The sequence below is a fragment of the Piliocolobus tephrosceles genome, chromosome 6 (assembly GCF_002776525.5).
Source record: "Piliocolobus tephrosceles isolate RC106 chromosome 6, ASM277652v3, whole genome shotgun sequence".
NCBI lineage: Eukaryota > Metazoa > Chordata > Mammalia > Primates > Cercopithecidae > Piliocolobus > Piliocolobus tephrosceles.
Window position 1 is genome coordinate 69,726,736 of NC_045439.1, and position 19,434 is coordinate 69,746,169.

Genomic DNA, 19,434 nt, shown 5'->3' on the forward strand with positions numbered 1-19,434 from the left:
GGGGTAAGTGATGTGTACATGCAGAGTTCATTCTGTAGGCTTTTGTATATGTCCCAAATTCTCCATAATAAGCTTTTCAAAAATGTATTTAGGCTTTTAAGATGCTTTAAATTTTATATAAAGTATTGAAGTATTTCTTTTGAGTATAAGTTTAATTTTTAATGCTTCAAAGAAGAAGCTCTATATTCCCAAGGCTCTCCAGGAAACACAGAATAAAAATTAAATGCATGTTAACAATAAAATTCCTGCAATTTTCTCTTAATTCCATAATATAACACAGTATGTTCATTAAACCTCTACTTTTCCTTATTCTGTTCTTCCAGGCTAGAATGCCCTCTTCCTCCTCCTCTCTATCAGAGCCTTATTGGTTCATATACTTCAATTCTCAAGTATTCTATAAAATCTTGTGAAATTTATTCAAGTCTAGAAGAATCTCTCCCTTCTGTGACTTGCTATGGAAGTGTCCAAGTATTTCATTTAACAGCACATAGTAATGTATGTTCATTTTTAGTATATATTTTTTTCTCCAGTTAATTATAATCTATTTTAAGGTAGCAATTGCATCTTATCCTCTGTTAACTCTATGTTTCACAAAAGTCTGCACAGTCTTTAGTACACAGCAGGCTCTTAACAAATTCATATACAACTGAAAATAGCTATTTGGTTAATGGTTACTACTAATTATGATTGTTGTTAGGTTAGTGATTATGCTACAGAACAGATAAAACAATAATATTAACACTACAACATACTAATAAACATAAACTATTATGATTATATGGATAAAATTGCTGTTAGGCACAGTATTTAGTTTTTGTAGTTTAACATATGATATAATGCTAGAGCTTAAAGGTTCAAAAAAAATCAGAGGTAGTCTATAAATCCAGACATCAGTTGTGGTTGTAATTTGTACAGTTTGGTTGAACATAGACAAAGACTGTTAAACTCCAAAGCAGGTCAGATTCTTTTACCGTGTTAACCGGCCTTTAACATGGTCTCAGTGATGTGTTTTGTGCAATAAACATGTCAGGTATATCCAAATCAGGGAAATAATGCTGAAGTACCAGTTTTGCTTCAGCAGTATTTCTGTGGGAGGCAAGGGTAGAGGAAGGGGTCCAGTAGTAAAGTAAAAGGCCCAGCTATCAGGAGGATTAGGTAATATTTATGCCTCTGTCAATGGCCTTAACGTAACCTAGGGGATGTTAGTTTTCTCTCTGTTTCAGTTTTCTTCTCTCCAAAAAGGGATGATGCCTTACAAGGATGATGAAATGATTAAATAACATATGTATCAAACTCCAAGATACAAGATAGAAAGAATTACAAACATAGCTTTAAAAATTATATCTGTATTTTCTGGGGTAAAAATTTTAATACAAAACATTGAAGAAAATGTTACTATTTTGAATTTGTACTCTTTGGAAAACATGTTTTTCATAGGTTAGGGGAAAAGTGATGAAATTATTAGATTTCTATTTCTCAATATATTTTGAACATTAAAATGTTGCTGTGTGAATAAACAACTCCTGAAAACAAACTGTTAATCAAAAAGGGCCAAATCCAAGTTCAAGCATGCCATTTTGACAACATATTTTTTAAATGCCTCACAAGAAAAAATCAACCATCTTAACTATAGTAAAAACTTGTTCCTAAAGAAAAATCAAATGATTGCATATTGTGTTCACAAAATACTGCATTTAAAGTCTAAAATGCTGAAAAAAGTTATAAATGTATTAACAGATTCTCAAAAAAGAGCTAATGATAACAATAAAAACTCAACATAGGGGTTATAATAATAATGGGTTACCTTTATTAAATACCTAAGTGTACCTAAGTACTGTATAAAGCATTGTACATGCATTATTTGATTTGGTTATTCTAAAACAATGATATGAGGCAGGTATAATTACAATTCTTATTTTGCAGGTCAGGAAATTGAGGCTTTGAGAGGTTAATTGCCTGTAGATGGTAACTCAGCTAGAAAGTCAGAACCTGCACCATCTGTCTTACTGTGGTGTTAACTCTCAATTAAAACACTGTATCATACATAAGAATGAATGGAAAACAAAAGTTTTACAAGTGAAAAGGTGAACGAAGACCTAATGTAAGTGGATTTAGAAATATATGATGTTTTCTTCATTATTAATTATAATTTAAGTCAACAGTGTGCCCAACCTTCTAGGACAAAATCTCAATTCTCACCTTTTTTCATATAATTTTTTCAAAAATTTTTATTTTTTATAGTTTAGAACAGCTAACCAAGCTTGACAGGACAACTAAACTTTCCATGGGTTAAAATAAATGAAAATCTTGATCAGATTAACATTGAATAAAACTAAACTAAAAAACCAGTCCCTATCTCTAGGCTTTTGAACTTCCTGATTGCTTTACATAGTAACTGAATATTGTTTAGTTGTGATTCAATCAGAACCAGGAAGTTTTAGAAGATATTTGGGGAATAACTGGAACTACATTAATAGAATACTGATTGTCATAAAACCCTTTTAAGCCTGAAGAGAACAAGACATATATACAACAACATTTAAAGCTTAACAGCTAAACAGAATAGTAAATTAAACCTTAATAAATTCATAAGTTTCACAAATATTTTAGGTTTGGAATAGTCAGTGGGGCACAATATTTTTATACCGAACTGAGCTTATAAAATAATATTTTTGGAATTATGGGGAAAACATTCAGTCAAGTCTATTTTGACCCTTGCAAACTTGTAAATCATTTAAACTTTAGAGAACTAGTTCATGATTTAAAGAATGAAAACTCTAGCTACCTCACATATAATTGAATCTGGAATATTTACACATTTAAATGCCTAACTATAGGTAAACATTTATCCTTTTGGGAGAGGGCCAGGTGGAAGGGCCTCATGGCAAAATAACGACGTTAAGTCCCGGATATCTGACCGTACTGCCAGTGCCACCCAGTCTTAAAAATACTGCTGGATCGTCATCATCATCCTTAGTCAATATTTACTAAGCTTTTTATGACAGCAGTGGCATTAGAAAGTTTATAGAAATCAAAACTAGCTTAAAGATCTCAGTTTATTAGATCTTGTACTGTATGTTTAACATTTATTGTTTTTGCAATTAATGAATCAGAATGTTCCTGAACAAAGGTCTTCAATTATTAGCTATTATTTTCATTTGCCAAAATTTTTAACTAGTTTAGATTCAATAAAAAACTTTAATTCATTTATTAATGCGTACGTGTCATGTAAAGAAAAAGAAAACATCTATAATTAAAATATACTAAATAAACCTAATTAAACTGAGTGAAATTTATTGAAATATGAAGGAATTCTCTCCTCTCATTATCATTTCTGACTATAGCTAATGTTCACAGGATTGAATTATTTTAAAAAGGCACCCTCTTCATCTCTAACCAGTCACAGAACCCTGTTTCTATATCAAGTTGAAGAAGAATGTTAGGTTAATAGTTCTTTTAAAGTTGGTAGTATTTTTTTAACATCTTATTTTACTTTTAAAAAGTGCTTGAAATACTGCCATGTAAAATACCTTCAAAAACAGTTAAAAATATTTGGCAAACATAAAATGTAAGTGAAGTTATCATTTATATGTATATTTTACATAACACAGGTGAATAAAGCCTACTCTGGAATTTAATTCCCTTATAAATCCTGCCTTTTGTATAGCACACTAATAAAATCTATTTAAAAAATTAATCACATTGTCATAAATAGATATACCAAAACATGGATCAGTTTTTCATTATCAATTCTAAGCACTAAGCTTAATTTGTGCAGGTTACCACACATGAGTCTTTTCAAAACTTACAAACTCATTGATATAATATACAAAGAAATACATGTACATAAAAAATTTTAAAATTCAAACACTTTATTAGGGTATGAAAGGAAAGTTAAAGTCTTCTCTCACTTACCATGGATGTAAGAAATCTGACTGTTAAACTCAATCTCACTTCCCAGGCAACCTGCTGTTAAGTTTCTAATCTATCACAATGGTTAAGCACATACATATATTAATACATACTCATTTATTCAAAACACTTATTGAGCATCAAAGATGTGTGAAGCAGTGATTCAGGTATAAGATTCAGTGGGAAGAAAAAAACAAAATCCTAAAGGACAATCCATAAACACAGTACAGTGTCATGTAAGCATGTCTATTATGAAAAAAATAATAATAAAGGAGGGTAACAAATAGAGTGATGTAACAGGGTACACTATTTTAGATAGTGTGATCTTGTGATATTGAAGCAGAAAGCTGAACAAAGTAAAGGAACAGACACATGTGACATTCTGGGTGTAGAACACTCCAGGCAGAGAAAACACATGGCAGGGCGCTGGGATGGGAGCACACCTAGAATATTTGAGTTATTAAGGGACCTCGTGTGGCTGGAGTGAACCAAGAGTAGAAACATGTTAAGAAATAAGGTTAGAGAGGTAGCCAGGAGCTAGAGTATATGTATATGTGTACAAATATCCATTTTATAAGTAATATCACAACACACACTGGGGTCATAAAATCAAATACCTACGGGGTCGAGGAAGATGACTTTAAATTCACAAAGTAGGTGGAATAGAAAGTGGTGAAATGGCAAGTGCATGCCCCTTTTAGAGAGGGTAATTTTTACTTAGCCCTAGTCAAGTGTTGAAATGCATGAGTGATGGTTAATTTTATGTGTCAACTTGGCTAGGCTATGTTAATGAGATATTTGGTCAAACAGCAATCTAGATGCTGCTGTGAAGGTATTTTGTGTGTGTGTGTGTTTTTTTTTTTTTTTTTTTGCTGTGATTAACATGTTCAATTAGTAGACTTTGAGTACAATAGACTGCCTCTATAATTATGAGTAGACCTTATCCTATCAGTGGAAGACTGAGGTCCCCTAAGGAGGAAGAAATTCTGCATCTTGAGACTCAAGGCCACAACATCTGCTAAGTGCGGTGACTCACACCTGTAATCCCAACACTGGGAAGTCGAGGTGAGAGGACTGCTTGAGCTCAGGAGTTCAAGACCAGCCTGGGCAACACAGTGAGACCTTCTCTCTATTTTTTTTTTTAAATTAGTGCTCACCTCTGGCACATATACTAAAATTAGAACCATACAGAGAAGACTAGCATGGCCCCTGTGTAAGGATGACAGGCAAGTTCGTGAAGCATTACATATTTTTGGGAGAAAACTTTTGCAATCTATCCATCTAACAAAGGGCTAATATCTAGAACCGACAAGGAAGTTAAACAAATTTACAAGAAAAAAAACCTCATCAAAAAATGGGCAAAGGAAATGAACAGACACTTCTCAAAAGAAGACACTTATGTGGCCAACAAATATATGAAAAGAAGCTCATCATCACTGGTCATTAGAGAAATGCAAATCCCACAGTCAGATACCATCTCACACCAGTTAGAATGGCGATCATTAAAAAGACAGGAAATAACAGACGCTGGAGAGGATGTGGAGAAATCGGAACGCTTTTACACTGTTGGTGGGAGTGTAAATTAGTTCAACCATTTTGGAAAACAGTGTGGTGATTCCTCTAGGATCTAGAACCAGAAATACCATTTGGCCCAGTGATCCCATTACTGGGTATGTACCCAAAGGATTATAAATGATGCTACTATAAAGACATATGCACAGGTATGTTTATTGTGGCACTAGTCACAATAGCAAAGACTTGGAACCAACCCAAATGCCCATCAATAACAGACTGGATGAAGAAAATGTAGCACATATACACCATGGAATACAATGCAACCATAAAGAAGACTGAGTTTAGGGTCGGGTGCGGTGGCTCATGCCTTTAATCCCAGCACTTTGGGAGGCCGAGGCGGGTGGATTACCCGAGATAAGGAGTTTGAGACCAGCCTGGCCAACATGGTGAAACCCTGTTTCTACTAAAAATACAAAAATTACCCAGGTATGGTAGCGGGCACCTGTAATCTCAGCTACTCGGGAGGCTGAGGCAGGAGAATCACTTGAACCTGCACTCCAGCCTGGACAACAGATTGAGACTTGGTCTCCAAAAAACAAACAAAAAAGAATGAGTTCATGCCCTTTGCAGGGACATGGATGAAGCTAGAAACCATCATTCTCAGCAAACTAACACAGGAATAGAAAACCAAACACCACATGTTCTCACTCATAAGTGGGAGTTGAACAGTGAGAACACATGGACACAGGCAGGGGACCATCACACACCGGGGCCTGTTGGAGGCTGGGGGGCAAGGGGAGGGATAGCATTAGGAGAAATACCTAATGTAGATGATGGGTTGATGGGTGCAGCAAACCACCATGGCATATGTACACCTGTGTAACAAACCTGCATGTTCTGCACATGTATCCCAGAACTTAAAGTATAATTAAAAAAAAAAAAAAATTAGGCATGGTGGCATGTGCCTGTAGTCCTAGCTACTCGGGAGGCTGAGGCAGGAGGATCACTTGAGCATGGGAGTTTGAGGCTGCAGTGAGCTACGATTGCGCCACTGCACTCCAGCCTAGGAAACAGAGCGAGACCCTGACTCAAAAATAACAAATTTTAAAAAGTACAACATCAACCCTTCGCTAGTTTTCCAGCCTGATGGCTTGCCCTGAGATTTTTTAGACTTGCCAGGCCCCACAATTGTTTGAGCCAACTTCTTAAAACGAATCTCTTGCCCTATTTATATACAGTCTATTGATTCTCTTTCTCTGAAGACCCTGAATAATAAACATGTCATACTATAATCCTAAGGGTCCCACATTGCCAGATCTCCTAGATCTCATCTTGGCAATGAATTTAATGTATTTTTTCCAATGATATGCAGACCAAACAAAGCATCCACGGAAAATATTTTAATTTATTTTTTCATTCTAAGATTAATGCTGCAATGAACACTGGATAATGATACTATTTCCTAAGATTTTTTTAATCCTAAATTTTAAGAAATGTAAAATTCAAACAAATGTTTCCAATGATAGTTTTCAAATATGAGCACTGTAGGTCTAAAAAAAAAGAATTTTTTTTGGTAGGTGATATATTTGCTTTATTATATGGAGACCCCATTTTGACCTGCATCCCTGTAAATAATCTACATGCTGGACCAGGTTCATGTCATCTCAAATCATTCATTCATTCACACATTTATCAATGACTTCTTATTATATGCATTGCACACAAAAAAAAAACTGTGCAGGAGACACTTTACATCTGAAGAAACTTTCAATCTCGTGTTAAATTTGTTTATTCATTTGTTGATATATATTTACTGAAGTCTTGCTGTACATAAAGAACAGAAGCACTAGTAGGGGAATTAAGACACACATTCATAGAACTATTGGACAAGAAAGCATGAGGTATGCATTGCTAGAGAGCCACTGTGAATAACTATGGTAGGAATTTTACATAGTGAGATCACTTCTAATGGACAAGATTAGAAAAGGATTAACAGAATAGCTGTTATTTAAATTATGATGTGAAGCCTCAATAAAAATGGGATAGGCAAGGATGGAGTAGTCCAGGAGGAAAAGATGACAAATGAGAAAGCACTGAAGTGGGAAATTGTTGGGTGTGTCCATGAAATATTGAACAATCTATTTTGGAAGTGCACATAATAGTCAATTCAGTGTAACAAATATTTGTTGAGCACTTACTATGTGTGAAGTGTCACTTACCAGTGACACAAATATGAATGAAACTGGGAAGCAAAAAGATGATTGGTGAAATATTAAATTAGAAACAGGGCCAGGTGTGGTGGCTCACACCTGTAATGCCAGCACTTTGGGAGGCCGAGGCGGGTAGACCACGAGGTCAGGAGATCGAGACCATCCTTGCTAACATGGTGAAACCCCATTTCTACTAAAAATACAAAAAAAAAAAAAAAAAAAAAATTAGCCAGGCATGGTGGCGGGTGCCTGTAGTTCCAGCTACTTGGGAGGCTGAGGCAGGAGAATGGCGTGAACCTGGGAGGCAGAGGTTGCAGTGAGCCGAGATCACACCACTGCACTCCAGCCTGGGCAACAGAGCAAGACTGTCTCAAAAAAAAAAAAAAAAAAAAGAAAAGAAAACAAAAACAAACAAACAAAACAGAGATGGCAGCAATATTGAGGAAGTTCATGAATGTTACATTAAAGAGTTTGGATTTTATTATATATGTAATGTGGTATTGTTAAATATTATTGATGACTGAATGAGAGGGTGAAAATACAGTTTCAGGAATCTTAAGAGAAGTAAGGATGGAGAAGACAAACAAAGTAGCAAAAAAAGCTTGGTCATGAAATTATTCAGGTGTAGTCTAGGAAAAGGCAAAAGTGACAATGATTGCAAGGAAAAATCTAGCAAAAGTTGGTTAGAAATTAAATTTAAGAAAGCGATGAATCAAAGATGACCTATGTAGGAGGCAACTGCCACCTGTGGACCTATAATAATAGTGATTCTGAGTGCCAAGACCAAGGGAAACACTGCACTTTTAAAATCTAACAAAATATAAAATTATATTTTTCTCAAGCTAATAGAAATAATGTTTAGAAACATCAAATTCCAGGACTTATAATTAGCAAGCCCATTCTAATACAAACTCTGGGTCCTTTGCTACGCACAACCATTGACAAAATATTTTGTTAGATGCTCTTAAAAGGAGGTTGAGTCACTTTGTAGAATAACAACTAGCAGTTGAGAGCTATACATGTTGAAATTTAGTTTTATTCTTATAACTTGCTGTGCTGAATAAGGCGCAGAAAATCATGAAAACTGATAATGCCAAAAAACGTCCTTCTGGATAGAAAGTTATAGAAGATTTAAATTTACTTCAGTAGCAATAACCTCTTTACTAATTTAATTGTCTTATGTCTCAAGACAGCAAAAATTTGTAAGTGATTTTATAAATTACACTTAGTAATATATTTCCTTGGCACAGTGCTTTACAGTTTTCAAAAACATTCAGATATATCATCTCACTGGTTTTCATATTAAGCAGGTCAGATATTACTGATGTTTACAGGTGAGGCAACTGACATTCAGAAGTTAAGTAACTTAGTGAATGCCATATTCTGTAAGTTGAGAGGAAGAAGAGACGAATGCTTAATAAATATAGTCCAAATCACTGGACATGTAGAAAATGTATACTTTAAGTTTTTTTTTAAACTGTTTTAATTTTATTTTTGTTTTACATTCCAGAGTCACCAATAAATATATACATAGTGACTTGAATAGTGAAGCCAGTTATATATTTTTAAATTTAAAGGCCCTGAAAACAGATAAAATTTAATGGCATAAAAAGACTGTTTGACTCTAAATGTTACTAAATAAAAATTTAATCTACTTCATATAAAGGGGTAACAAATTTCATAAAATGTGAGAAGTAGAAAAAGCTTCTCACATCAAAATTAAAGAAACTGAAATCTAGCAAAGTTGAAACTTGTCTACAGTAATAAAAAAAAAAAAATCTGATTAATGCCAAAGATGGAAGTGTAATTCAAGTCTTCTTGTGTTCTTTTTAATCATAGCTGTTGCAGTATGGTACCATAATGTAGCTCCATAGATAGTTAATTATTAGAGAAAACAGAGGTGTGACAAAAATTTTATGTCACTGGGTAGGCCAATTGACAACACTGATTAGAATAAACAACTAATGAGGTCAGGATCAAGTGTTCAACCCCACTCTTGATGAGGGATTTGCATTGAGAAAAATAGTTCATGTATTTTTAGCTTCATGGCTATAGTTTGCATGCTATAATCACCAGTGACTTTTCTAACCAACTTGTAGTTCCGACCAAGAAAGCATATGGTTCAGTAAAAAACTATCACTACCATAAAAAAAAAAAAAAAAAAAAAAAAAAAAACCCTCACAGATCCTAGTGACAATCAGCAGTACTTCTGATTGTTAAGGATAGTATATACACAGACCAAAAAAAGTATATAAAGAGAACAGGACCCATACTGAATAAAATTTAAAGTAGTACAGAAAAAAATAAAGAATTTTACTTTCTTTTTGAGTATATTTCATCTGGCCTCTATCTTTATGGTTTCTATGACTTTTAAATGTATACTACAAACCCAGTAAGTAGGGTTAATGTTTATCCCACTTTTCACTATGTTAAACACATAAGTATTTCATATAATTATTGTCAAAAAATACTAGTTCAATCATAGGAAACAAACTACCTTAAAAAGTGAAGCATTCTCTTTAACATTTTTGTTCTAAAATGTCAAATTTACCATATTCTGAATGGCATTACAAATTCACACATGGAATCACACAAAATATAACAAAAATTTAAAACACACTGACTGTTGTTAATTATAATATGTATAATAAATCCTATACTACTGCCACCAAAAAACAAGGTCTAATTCTTGTCTAAACACTTTAATTTACACTTTCTTTAAGTGAAAGGAAATTTAAGGAAGCACTATAAAATCAGCAAACATTGAAACAGGTATTCCCTCAATTAGAAAAGAATTTGTTATTATTATGTCTCCTGAACGTAGGAATGCAGCACTACAGGTTTATAACAACAGGAAAAAATCATTACTAAATACAAATCTAATCCCTAAAAGTTTAAGATTCTTTCTTGATGAAACTGTCTAGATTTGATTAACGAAGGTGTTGCAAATGAATTTAGCATTTGCTATAGCAATCAGGAGGTACTAATATTTAATAATAGCACTTTTATAATACATGGAATTTATTTTAAATCTTGATATTGTTATTCCTCTCCTGCTATCTTTTCTGTTTTAATGCAAAAGAGCTATCAGCTACAGTGGTAAGTTTATTATCTCTACCCTCCCATCTCACTGGCCACTCCTCCTAACTGCCGAAAGAAACAAAAGGCCAAGGCTTCATTTTCTTAGCACTCAAAATATTCTAAAACTCAAAGGAAACAAAGAGAATAAAGAAACTAATAAACCTGTATTTCCATATTTCCATTTTCCTTATTTCCATACAAGGGAATGGAATGGTTTTCCCAGTAGTAGCTCTTACACTAAACTCAGAGAGAAAAAAAAAAAAAAGCCAGCATCACTAATTAGTAAAGAAGAAAAACATTGGGGATACAGAGTCTCACTCTGTTTCCCAGACGGGAGTACACTGGTGTGATCTCTACCCACGGCAACCTCTGCCTCTTGGGATCAAGTGATCCTCCCACCTCAGCCTCCCGAGTAGCTGGGATTACAGGCACATGCCATGCCTTGCTAATTTTTGTAATTTTTGTAGAGACGGGGTTTGGTCATGTTGCCCAGGCTGGTCTTGAACTCCTGGACTCAAGCGATCCGCCATCCTCCCAAAGTGCTGGAATTACAGGCGTGAGCCACCATGTCCAGCCACTAATTAGTAAAATCAAAGGAAAGGTAGAATGAAAGCCATCATCATATTTTAATCTGCCCCTAAAACGAAGAGCTGATCATACATCCTCCATTGTTTTGGCTGTTGGAGAGTTGAGAGTCAGAGTTGAAGCTTTCTCTTTTGCTGCTTCACAGTATACATGCTGGCTGTATTCTGACTCACTCCTGGCTCTAGCTACCTGTTCTAATCCTGTATTTTCCTACCCTTATTTTTTCTTAAATATTGGTAAATAACTTTCTCTGACAGTATACATGTATAAGTGTATATGTAAATGTAAACTGATTTGGATAGTTGAAAGTATTGCTTGCCAAACATAATCCGTTATCTATGAGTTCTATCTATCTATTTAATCTATCTGAAAATTATGGAGTTAGTTTTAGGTTCCTTCACATAAAATGGAACCTTTTCATTTCTTCTATAACATAGGAAAATTAGTAGAGAAACCTAATATCTCTATGAATTAGTTGTGTTTGACATACAGATAAGTAAGCATCATTTACTAGGTGTGGAAGAAATACTGTTTACTTTAATTTAAATCAAATTAAAATAGACTTTCAGCTTGCAGGAAACTTAAGCTTGGTTTTTTGGTAATTTCCTCCCCCTTCCTAGAGTTGTACATCATAGGAATCTTTTACTGATCCCATTTAAAATAAATTTCTGTATATCCTCACACAGTGTGCTCTGTACCTTTAAAAAATGTGTAGTAAAATGACAACATAAAATTTACTCTTTTAACCATTTTATCTGTACAATTTACTGGCAGTAAGTACACTGACAATATTGTACAATTATCACCATTATTCATTTCCACAACTTTTCATCATCCCACTCTGTGTACATCATATAATTCCCCACTCTTATAACTCCCTATTCCCTTTCTTCAACTCCGGGTAACCTCTATTTTATTTTCTGTCTCTGTGAATTTGCCTATTTTTAAGTACCTCATATAAGTGGAATCATACAATCTTTGTCTTTCTTATCTGATTTATTTCACTTAGCATAATGTCTTTAGGTTTGTCCATGTTGCAGCATGTATCAGAATTTCATTTGTTTTTGAATAATGAATAGTTGGATAATATTCCATCCTCTGTATATACCACATTTTGTTTATTCATCTGCTGAGGGACACTTGGGTGGTTTCCACCTTTTGGTTAATATGAACAATGCTTTCATAAACACTGGTGTACAGTAACTGCTTTTCCTTACTTTCAATTCTTTTGGGTATATACCTAGGAGTGGGTTTGCTAGATCATATGGTAATTCTATGTTTGACCTTTGAGGAGCCACCAAATTGTCTGCTACAGTGAATGCATCCATTTACATTCCCATCAATGAAGCAGGAAAGTTCTCTATATCTTTTTGTTTTAGGGGAAACATGGAATCTCCCTGGAAGATGCAACTTCCCTTCAATTTTTGAGTGGATACCAAACATTCTTCCACGCATCACACATTGTGCAGGTCTCTTCTTATGATATATCTAGTGATATGCCACTCTTCATTCAATATGTAGGATTTATCTGTTTTTGCGTCATGCTCAGAACTGAGTGCTTCACTTCATTTAAGCATTTCACTTAAATAGTAACATTCTGCTTCCTGATTTCAATCTCCTGTCTCTTCAGTTCTTGAATTATATATATATTTGTGCGTGTGCGTGTGTGTGTGTGTGTGCATATATATATATATATTTTGAGACAGAGCTTCACTCTTGTTGCCCAGGCTGGAGTGCAATGGTGCAATCTTGATTCACTGCAAGCTCCACCTCCCAGGTTCAAGCGATTCTCCTACCTCAGCCTCCTGAGTAGCTGGGATTACAGGCATCCGCCCCTACGCCTGGATAATTTTTTGTACTTTAGTAGAGACAGGGTTTCGCCATGTTGGCCAGGGTGGTCTCGAATTCCTGACCTCAGGTGATCTGCTCAACCTCTCATGTTCAGAAGCCAACACTGACCCCTACTTTATGCAGGGGGTGGGGGGCATGGCTAATACTAATTGTGGCCTCAAATTTACTAATACAGCTATTCTTAACTCCTTTACTCCTGTCTCTGATCACAATTTGGCCAGTTTCTTTTTCAAGGTGAACTTTTCTGCAGATACTCTAAATTCCATCTCTTCCTACCTCCTCTGGAATCCTGCTCTATAAGAATTCTTTCTTTTGTCTTCTTCAAATTAGCCATAAATATACTCAAGTATTTGCTATTTTTCAAAAACAAAAATCCTTAACCTACGTTTCCTCTCTTCTCAATTATCACAACCACCTTTCTTACTCAAGTTTCTTCAAGGACTGCTCTATTGTCCAAATTGCTATGCTTCTTTACCTCCTAATTGCTCTTCAATTCACAGAAAACTGATGTCTATATCTAATACTCTATTGACTAAACTACTCTGTGGAAGTCACTAATGGCCACGGAATTTCCAATGTAAAGGATACCTTTGGTCCTTATCAGAGTTAACCACTTAGTAACATTTGACTCTTTTTTCCTTTGGGAAATCTTCTTTGGTTTCAGTGATATATTTTTTGGTTCTACTCCCACCTCACTGATCTTTTGTTTTAAAAAGAAATATATCTTAACACTGGTTGATCAATAACAATAAACCAAACACTGTGCTAAGAGCTGAACATACTTAAAACAACCCTATAAGTAGGTACTATTACTCTCATTTTAAAGAAAGGAAAGGAGTTTGGTGAGGTTCATTTATATATGACCATACATGGCATGGCTGTCTAATTGCAAATCCCAGTGGCTTTATTATATCACCAGAAATATTTTTTAAGTAGCAGTGAGAAAAGTAGTTGTGAAGCGTATCTTTGAACCAATAATTACCAACCTCTATTTAGAAGAGATCATATAATCCTACTAGACTCATGTAGATTTTAAAGAGTATTTGAAAAATAAGAATTTTAGCCTTATGATTTTCAAAAATGATTCAATCATATTCCACAATTTGGCAGAGAAGGAGCTTCAGGAACTGGCATCAAGGTTTGCTTGTTAGGAAGTAATGTCAGTTCATGCAACATTATCATATACCTCTTGGAATTCTCTGACACTGTCACTTCATCAACAAAGCACCCACTGTCCTGTCCCATAAATGCTACTGGAGAATGTTCCACAAAAACCCTCTCCATCAATAGGGTGAATCTACTACTTACCACATTGCAATGTCCATGGTCAGGGCACAAATTATATGGTATTCATGTGTTAATAACTGGTTTAATATCTGCCTCTTTATCACTTTACCAATAAGAGACCCTAATTTAATGGAGCTAACTGAAATATGCATGTAGAACATCAGCTCTCAAACTTGGCTGCACAAGGGAATTTTCTAGAGAGCTTTAAAAACACACTGATGTAATCAGCATGCAGTGGGCTAAGCGTCAGAATTTTTAGAGACCATCAGATTATTCTAATAGCAGCTACAGTTGAGAGTCATTGGGGTAAAAGACAGGGGAAAGAGTGTAATATTCATTTTATAGTCCAAAATAAAGTAGGTTGGTAGGACATATTCATTCACCATCAGGGTTTTGCTTACCTGTATGCCCACTTATAGATACTAATTCTAATTGCAAAAGCAAATGATTCCCAACAGTCAGTGACCAACCAAACATACTTGATGTTTGACAACTGCATTCGTTTCCAAGGACAGCCATAACAAAGTACCACAAACTGGGTGGTACTGTTAAAACAACAGATATTTAATGTCACATAGTTCAGGAAACTACAGAAGTCTGGAATCAGGTGTCAGCTGGGCTATGTTCTTTCTGATAACTGTAAAGGAGAGTCCTTCCTTGCCTCTTCTAGTGTTTGGTGTTTGCCAGCAATTGGTGTTTGCCAGCAATTGCCTGGCTTGTAGATACATGGCAGTCTTCTCCCCATGTGTCTTCAGATTGTCTTCCCTCTGTGCATGTCTGTCTCTGTGTCCAAAATTTCCCCTTTTTATAGGGACACCAGTTGTAGTGGATTAGAGCCCACCCTACTGACTTTATTTTAACTTGATTACCTCTGTACAAACCCTATTTCAAAATAAAATCACATTCTGAGATAGCAGGGGTTAGGACATCATTATAACCCTTTTGGGGGGCATAATTCAACCCATAACAATAGCCAACTACTGCAGATGTTACTAACATTGCTCCAAAGCAGGAGGGCTTAACCTGGGGATGGGAAAGAATTACACCTTTATTTTCACCAACTCTCATGGAACTACAGTATTTCCTACAATTACGAACATGAGCAAGAAATTGCAGTAGTTCTATCAGTGGTTCTTGAGAGTTTGCACCCATAGAAATCACTGGTATTTTCATGTCACATTTCAGCATTTGCAGTTAGCCAAAAATACCACTTACAGTCATCACTGGCTTGAAATTAAAGTTGTTAATGGACTTACTGCTAGATCTAGTTATTTTATCCATTAATAATGATGCATGTATATCGTGATATATCATGACACAATATTTTCTTAACTGTATTTCAATTAAACATTTTGATTTAATTGCATTTTATGCATTTTAACTTTATTCTCAGAAAAGGTCCAAATTAAAACAAAAATCTTTCAAAAAGTTAATAGCCCCCTTAGTGAGTTTCTACATTTCAGACTTGAGGATTTTTTTAAACTTAGTAATGAAAGAATATACATAGCATTGTACATCGGTGTGTTTTTTCAATGTTTTCTACCATGATCCACTGTAAGAATATATGTTTTACACGTAACCCAATACACAATCTTTTCTCTGTTTCTCCCATACAAACCTGAAACAAAAGTTTACCATTACTATAAGAGATGCATTCTGACATTTCTATTCATTTTCATTAAAAAATACCTACCTTATTAATGTTACAGGAGTAGTTGTGAATACTCCTGTAACATAAATTCATAAGTCTGTCATATTAAAATACATGAAAGATTATTATTATTGCTATGCATGTGCTGTTTTAAAAATATATTTAAATATATATTACATTTATATGTATAAATATAAATACATGTATATTTTACATTTACAATTGTTTTAGAGGTGGTAGATGGACAAATAGCTCAACAGCTATCCAGGCTTCATTTAGACAACTGGTAACTGGTAATGGATTATGTAAATTTCATAGTTATGATGAGAGTAGAAATTTAAACTTGACCAAATATAGGAAAGAGAAGAGGTAGAATAATAAATATTATAAGCCTGAATCTTTTTTTAGTTATAAAAATGCTTTAAGTGCATAATATTTAATTTCATTGAGGTATTTCCTTATTCACTATTGTAAAATCAGGTAGAAACATTTCCCAAACTAACAATATTTACTTAACCCCAGGCTGAAAAGAATTTTACCTGTAGTAAACTCGAAGGGTCTGGATTTCCTCTTCCAGTTTTTTGTACTGTTGAACTGCAGTTTCTCTGGCTTGTTGCATAGATAACAACTTTGCCTGCAAACAATTAATATTTTAAGAAATTCAGTATTCATTTTGGTGTGATAAAATAGAGTGCTACAGTAAGAACAGTAGTCTTAAATTACTGACAGTTAAAAAAAAAACAAACCTATGAATGTTTTCAGTAGAGTCTCATAAGTTACCAGAAAATAGTCTAAAGGCATTAATAATACAAATACTAAAAACTTGAACATATTAAATTTAGCAACCTTGCTCATTACTAAACTTCAACCTTATTTATCTGTATCATCAGATATATGCCCTTCTGCAATGTTTAACTTTATACAGAGAATTCAGAAAGTGGAACATGGGTTTCAGAGCAATATCTAGAGTAGAGATAAGTACAATGTGTGTTTCACATACAAATTTAATGTGGCTCCACTGCCTGATCATACTAGATTTTCTTTTAACTTTATTAACAGTAAAACTCAGAAAATTCTAAATATGTTGTCAAGCCATCTTTGATACTGAATGTGAAAAAAATATAGCAGGCTACAAACTGATTCTTACAGTTATGACTTAACCTTTTCAATTCCTTCTCTGTGGGAGAAAAACAAATTCTGAAAGGGGAGAATGGCAGCAACCCTAAATGCCAGTGATACTTTATTAAATGGGCATTACTGTTCCATCCTGCTATAATATTTCAGTTTTAAAGAACGGGTAATCAGTTTTTTTCAATGAGGTTCAACATAGTAATTTAAAAAGAATTTGCCACCCTCCCACCATCATTCCCATTAGATTTCAAACAACACCAAAAACAGTTTTCAACATAACTGAAAATCTGGCACTGGTAAGTCAGATTTTAGTATTGCTTATTCAAAGTTAAATTTTCATAAAATGGTTATCTTTCACTTTGCTTTAAGTGGTGTTTGAAAGGTAACACAGAGCAAATTGTTGTCACAAACCTCACAAAGTAGGAAAACCACCAACAATTAAAAAGTAATAGAAGTTTGGAGCCACAGGTTCAGAATTTTGCTGAATTCATATAATTTCACTGGAATTGTTTTATTGTGTAAGAAGTCATAGAAAAATTGTAAAATCATGATTATAGGAAAATTAATCAACATAATAAAAGTGAACTTTACAGAATGCCACTTTTCTATTTTAATAATAGATAATTTTAAAAACATGCAGCAGTTCGGACCTTTGCATATAAGTTTTAGCATTAAGATTAATTTGTTCTCTGAACTGGTAAATTCTATCCAAGTGTTACCTTATAGCTAAATTTAAGATGTTTGAAAGCTTGCTTTAACATGCCATAGTCCATAATTAGAGATAAAACATTCTAAAAAATTAGGGAAAAGCATCTAAAGTAAAAATAGATGACTGATTCTTAATGTCAAAGAATGAAAGCTTTTCCAATTTTCAGTATACCATAAAATGTGATTAAAATGGTAACTTGGAAGACACAGATACCCACTGTGACTAATGGCAGGTCAAAAAGAATCACACATATCACATTCAACTTTAAAAACTTCAGACTTCAGACGTGCATTTAAGGAATATCAAATACTGAACAGGTAATAGAGATTTTACTAAATAAATATGTGCCAGTACTACATATGTACAAATGCTGAAATAAAATGATTGTTTTGAAGTCTTTTACTTGGTACCTGTGCACAGAAACCAAAACCAAAACCAACCAACAAAACAAAAATTCTTGTAGGAAAACACTAAAATGTAGTTTTTGCCTAGAATTTTTCATAATGAAAATGGGACTGTGATAAGTTTAAATTCCCATGCTTAAGGTATTATTGAAAATTTCACTTTCTCCTCCCACATTTAGTTGACTATGAAAACTTGGTGTTGTTTTATAACAGTTCACTCAATTTCTTAATTCCCAGAATCTAATTTTCTTCCTAGGCCCTAGTGATTATGTTCAAAGCTACTATAAACTTTCTGGCTTTACAATATCCTTACTTTATCAGATATATGCTTATCTGGCAGCATTTCTTTTTTGGGAAATACCTTACCCTATGCTACAGAGATCTTGTTCAGTCTCTGTGGCTAGAGTGAATTTCATCCCCCATCACCTCAGGTATAAGATCCAGGTTGTCTAATTGAAGTACTGCATCCCACTAGCCCCTGAAGAAAATCGAGTCCTGACGATATCATTTCTACTCTTGGATTCACATATGCCAGAAAACAGATCCAGATCTGCTTCCTAGACTTCCAGGATAGATAAAATCCTTTGTTGGGGGGTAAGTTGGAGGGTGACTTAGGCTAGTTTGAGTTGGGTATCTGTTGCATGCATTGTTGAAACACTCAACCAATTTAAATGTGCTATTTACTTCTATAGTATTTCCTAGATTGATATTTATATCATATAATCCTATCATACTATAGGTCAAAAATAAATGTCATATCAAAAATATCAAGCAAATAACAAACAAGGTATTTTTCCTGTCTTTCTTTCTGGCATCCTATTCCCATATTTCTGACAATTACTTTTATAAAAACTGCATGCATTCATTTATGTGTATACTTGCAAAAATAAATGCATGCATTAAACAAAAACTAACAAAACTCAGTGTAAGAGAATATACAATATAAAGTAAATCTCCCACCTCCTATCCTCAGTACTACAAATCCCTTCTCCTGAGATTACTAGTTATCTGTCTGTTGTACCTTCTTTCAGAGATAGTTCGTACATATATAAGCATATATGGATACTTGCAAATAAATTATCCCTATTTACAAAATTG

General features: G+C 34.2%; 1 protein-coding gene and 1 non-coding gene across 2 annotated transcripts in view; one reads left to right on the plus strand and one right to left on the minus strand.

Annotated features, from left to right (window-relative positions):
- The window catches only part of MIPOL1 (mirror-image polydactyly 1), a 366,103-nt gene that overhangs the window by 112,337 nt on the left and 234,332 nt on the right, over positions 1 to 19,434 (minus strand). Inside the window, exon 12 of the mRNA XM_023189671.1 lies at positions 16,632 to 16,726. Within this exon, the coding sequence (XP_023045439.1) occupies positions 16,632 to 16,726 (95 nt within the window). The remainder of the gene's footprint in view (positions 1 to 16,631; positions 16,727 to 19,434) is intronic.
- LOC111524502 lies at positions 5,062 to 5,166 on the plus strand. Its single transcript, XR_002725806.1, has one exon. It is a non-coding gene; the product is annotated as a U6 spliceosomal RNA (small nuclear RNA).